This window comes from Gossypium arboreum, chromosome 9 (genome assembly GCF_025698485.1).
Source record: "Gossypium arboreum isolate Shixiya-1 chromosome 9, ASM2569848v2, whole genome shotgun sequence".
NCBI lineage: Eukaryota > Viridiplantae > Streptophyta > Magnoliopsida > Malvales > Malvaceae > Gossypium > Gossypium arboreum.
Window position 1 is genome coordinate 63,848,775 of NC_069078.1, and position 5,320 is coordinate 63,854,094.

Consider the following 5,320-nt stretch of genomic DNA (forward strand, 5'->3'; position numbering starts at 1 on the left):
TTTTAGGCTTTATTTTTTAGATGAAGAAAAGAAAAGAAAAAAAGTTAAATTTTAAGTAAAGAGAAAAAAGAAAAAAGAGAGAGAGAAAGAATGGCTTAGAGACCCTTCTGACCTGGAAAATGAAAAGATAATTAGGTGGAAATTAATCAATAATGTGGAATGCACAGTTAGTATTTCATTAGGGAGAAAATGAAAAAGTAATTAATTTGTGTAATTTAACTAACAGTGACTATTTTAGACGCTTCTTTCAAATATATAAATAACATTAACCCTCAAGGAGAAAGAGCTCTCAGGCACGACAAGAAAAAAAATACAAAAAATAAAAAATAAAAAATCAAGTTTTACTATGGCAGAAGAATTGCATGCCGGAATTTGTGAAGGGACATGGTGGAAGTCGTCGAAAACCATGCTTTCAGGGTTTCCTTCGTCGTCTCCTACTGAGATCGCAGACCTGGGAATTAGCTTCGGATGGGCTACGAATATGGCGGACGATATCGAGGCAAGGTCTTCTAATAACAAGGAAAAGCATCAGCAAGCTGCAGATTCTCATAATAATGGCAGCAGTGTTTTCATTGATTCTTCCTTAAAAATGATGGATTTTGGTCTTTCATCAACACCCGATTGTAACCAATCTTTTCAGTAAGTTTGATGTATTATAATGACAAACTAATTGCCATATGATTATGAACAATCCATTATTAAATGCTTGGTTGATAATTCATTTCAAGGTTGAGTTGCAGGCAAGAACCTGTAGCCATGGATTCAGCACTGCTACAAGGTTTATTATTTGAACCTGATGCTCAAGCTCAACAACACTCACTTAATTTCAACAACCGGTCCATCAACCATATGCCTGCCGGTGCCACTTATGGGGCAAACGCTAATGGAATATTATCACCTCCATGGCCAAAACTAGCTCCTTTCGTAAGGCCATCATTGCCGAAGCAGCTTCCCTGTAGCTTACCCTTACCGCAATCACAAGTTCTTTTACAAACATTTGAAAATAAACTCAACTGCCCCCGCCCCACGATAGAGGTAACTAAAGTTTGAGCTCTAATTATGTTTTTAGTCCCTAACTATTCTCAAGTCTGATGTTTAATCCTTCTACTTGAACATTATTTTGGTCTCTATTTTTTTATAATATTATTAGCAGACTCCAATCAATAACAAAGTTAGTTACTGTAGTTAAATTAAATTAAATTTGGGTCTGCTAATAATATTATAATAGTAGCTGATCAAATTAAATTTCAAATCCTTTCATAGTACAAGGACTAGAACTAGAATTAGACCTAAGATCTGATAAGATGCAGGAAATTAGTACTTCATGTTCTTGCCTTGGATCCAGGGCTAGGGTTTGTTGACCATATTTTGATATATTTATTCTATGTTATGGATTCGTATTATAGACTAATACCAAACAAGTACGAAACTTAGCGTCAGTGATGAAGAAAGGAAGTGGTGAATCTCCATTAAAGAGGCCAAGAATTGAAACGCCATTGCCATTACCAACTTTTAAGGTACCATCTTCAAGCTTTTCTTTCCCTCCAAGCTGATGATAGTTTATTTAAAGAATATTATAATCTTAAACACACTTCAACTCACGACTTTCGTGCTGCTACAAGAGTAACAATGTCAATTCAACTAATATTTAATCGGTAATTTATTTACAGAATTAGATGATAAATTAGTAGCAATTTTTATCAGGTCCGGAAAGAGAAGCTAGGGGACCGAATCACTGCACTCCAGCAATTGGTTTCACCTTTTGGAAAGGTGAAATTTTGTATTTTTCTTTTGAAATTTCAAAGAACACATAATCGAAAGCTTTACTTTATTTATTTATTTATTTATTTTTTATGTTGGCATTTGGTTTAATGTGCGCCTTTCCTTTTTCCCAGACTGATACAGCATCTGTTCTCCATGAAACTATTGAATACATCAAGTTCCTCCATGATCAAGTCAATGTATGTTCCTTTATCTTCGTTTTATTATCCCCTTGCAAGATAGAATAAAAAACTATTATCTCAATTTTAAATTCGCTTAAAACTTAAAAAGCCTTTTAGTTTATTTATCAAAATATCAGTATATTTTTTTGTAGGCATAAATTTTTTTAGCCCTTAACATTAATATTTTTTGTTAAATTAGTTTTATTCTTTTGTTAGTTAAATTTGACCATCAAGCTTTTTTTTTAAAAAAAAAGTCAAATTCGATCATCAATCTTTTAAAAATAATTGAATTAATTTTTAACAGATAAATTGACTAAAATGTAAAAATTTAAGCATGGTAACCCACATAACAGTTCACGTGTAATTCAAGTTTTTAAAATTTTTGAACTTTTTTATAAATTTTAAATTATTTATTAATGTGACATAGAAGACAAATAGTGTCATGTTAATATAAAGTACATATGGATATTCTTGGAGTTATCATCCCAACATCGTTAAAAATTTAATGTTTTAATCAATATTTATATTAAAGAAATACAATTTGACTTTTTTGAAATGTTAATGGTCAAATTTAGTTTAAAAAAAGAATAAGGGTCGATTGATAAAAATATAAATGTTAAAGACTAAATTTATCATTATGCCTATGTTTATGTCCATTTATCTATTAGCTTTAGAGTTAAATGCTAGCTCAAACTCAACATAAAACATTTTTAAAACACCTTGATCAAATTTTAAATACATATGCATCTCATATGATAAAAAAGAAGAAGAAATAATCTTCTTAAATTTTATTAACATTATCTCTTTTATAAACAAATTATACCCATATAATAGGATCACATATTTATAATTTGATATTCATGTTTTAAATATACTACAAGTTAGATTTGAGCTAACAACATAACATCTAAATTTAATTTAGCTAAGGAAAGAACATGACTGATAGAAATAGAATATCCAGATTCAATTAGTATATTTTAAAATTTAGAAATTAATTCAGAATTTGAAGAAAGTTGATAAGATAAAAGGTAATATATCCGAATAAATCTCCATACGAATTGAAAAAAGTTATGTTAATTTTTATGTAATTTCAGGTTTTAAGTACTCCATATGTGAAACAAGCAGCTACTTCCATGCAACAGGTACGTACATAAAAAAAATGACTTCGATCAATGCTGATAACTGGTAAACCTTTTCAGTGTGCGAATAATTACTATGAATTGCTGATTTTTTTTTTTCTTTTTTGTTGTTGCAGGGTATTGATCATAGGTTGAAAGACACAGAAGGGTCAAAACAAGACCTACGAAGCCGAGGGTTATGTTTGGTGCCAATCTCCACCACATTCACAGTTGCTAATGAGACCACTGCTGATTTTTGGACGCCAGCATTTGTTGGAACTTTGAGGTAGGAAAAAGAAAAGACGATTAGAAAAGCTAAAAGGGGTCTTACAATAAATACTGTAGTAATAGAATAAGAACAGCAAAATATAATGGAAAACTCAGAAAAAAAAAACCTAAAGAAAACAGAAAAAAGAGGAAAAAAAAAAATGCTGGAGTACTCCAGGGTCAGCATAACAAGCAGAATTGATGTAGGTCTAGCAAAATTATGATTGGTTAATGTTTCTATTTGCATTGAAGTATCAAATGAAATGTAAAGAGAGGAAATTAATACACAAAAGGATTATTATTTATTGCATTGGAGTTTTCTTACTGTTTGTATGAACTGGATTGGATTAGTAAGATTAACAATCAGTCAAGATATTAGTTAAATCGGCAATTGAATCAGATTTTATAATTTTTTAAAATTATTTAATAATTTATTCACTTTAAACCAGATTTAACCAGTTAAACTAAAAATATTGGTTTAATTGATATGATCACCGATCTAATTTTAAAATATTAACTTTGAATAAGCTCTTTTTTTGTCAAAATATGCCATAATATTTGAATAAAATTTAATACTTAGTGTTTGCATTTAAAAAGAAATTAAAATTAACCTTTTACTTTCTTGATTTGAAATTTATAGTCAAATTATTAACATGTTAATAATTTTCATTAAAATTGTGATCAATATACTTATACAATTATGCCAACATCAAAAGCAGATCGTTATGGACACAATAAACAAACAAACATGACAATAAGTAAAATTTGATAAAAGAATTTCATATAAATTAATGAACTAGATTTTTAAATACTAATTTAAATGTAAAAGTTAACTCTCAAATTTCATTAAAAATATAGATAAAAGATTTTGACTTTTTGTTTTGTAATTAACTTTTAATGTGGTAGTGGAAGTTAGGGCGCGGCCCACTGTTCTCTTTTAGGGTTTCTCCATTATTTCGATTGAAAAAAGAAAGAAAAGTGTCTTAGATTCTTGGTGCTGGAGGTGGGGCCTAGTCTACTGCCCACAATGCGGTAGTATATATCCATACATTTTTATTATTGAAGTTCAAAAAAAAAAAAAATTTAAGTCAAACCCCTTTTTTCTCATTTCAAAACAGACTTCTATTTCACAAAATTGGGGGTTTATGTCTATTTTTAAGAATAAATGTTTGAATTTTCTCACCAATTTCTCACCAATACCACAAAAACATGCTTTGAGAAAATACCTTTTATTTTCTATGTTAACTCTTCTAATTTTATGGTTAAGCGTTTAGAGTTTTCTATCTTTAAGTCTAAAATTGATTCCTATATTAAGTATGTTGTTTTTTTTCTAAATTTTTTTCTTATTGTTTTAAGTTTTTTTGGTTAATTTTAATTAAAATTTTTAATTTTTCAAGTTTTTATTTTTAAATTATAATTTTTATTTATATAAATAAAATAATAAATATGTAATTATATAATAAAATATATTTGATATATTTTATTATGTTAAAAATACTTTTAAATTAATAACTCCTTTTTCATATAAAAAATATATAGTTATATAATGAAAAATATATACTTATATTTATTATTATTATGTTCAAATATTTTATTTTTAAGAGTATCAACTAATTTTTTGTTTATTTTTATTTTATATAATTTTTATATGTCAAATATTTATTTTTCCACCTATATTATGTGTATGGTGTAAATTTGATATTATAAAATCAAATATTTATTTTAAATATCATTATTATTTTTATATGTAAAATATTTCAAATATCATCATTTTATATGTGAAATATTTCAATTAATTATTTAAAATATCATTATATTTTCACCTACATTATGGGTATGGTAAATCCAAATATTATAAAAATAATTATTTCAAATATCTTTATTTTTATATGTAAAATATTTGAAATAATTATTTGAAATACATATACAAAAATATATAATAATAAAATTTACCATGCCCATGATATGGATTGAAAAATAAATATTTCACAT

General features: G+C 27.2%; 1 protein-coding gene across 2 annotated transcripts; it reads left to right on the plus strand.

The window, feature by feature from the left end:
- Window positions 1–267: 267 nt before the first annotated feature.
- On the plus strand, window positions 268–3,638 carry LOC108455092 (transcription factor bHLH112-like). Of its 2 annotated transcripts, none has more exons than XM_017753703.2 (7): window positions 268–639; window positions 729–1,035; window positions 1,407–1,517; window positions 1,705–1,770; window positions 1,896–1,961; window positions 3,038–3,085; window positions 3,199–3,638. In XM_017753703.2, exons 1-7 carry the CDS (start codon window positions 347–349, stop codon window positions 3,349–3,351), a joined length of 1,044 nt encoding a protein of 347 aa, XP_017609192.2. In that variant the 5' UTR covers window positions 268–346; the 3' UTR covers window positions 3,352–3,638. The 2 variants fall into 2 exon arrangements, with proteins under 2 accessions (XP_017609192.2, XP_052875411.1); XM_053019451.1 differs by having other exon boundaries at window positions 741–1,035.
- Window positions 3,639–5,320: the final 1,682 nt, after the last annotated feature.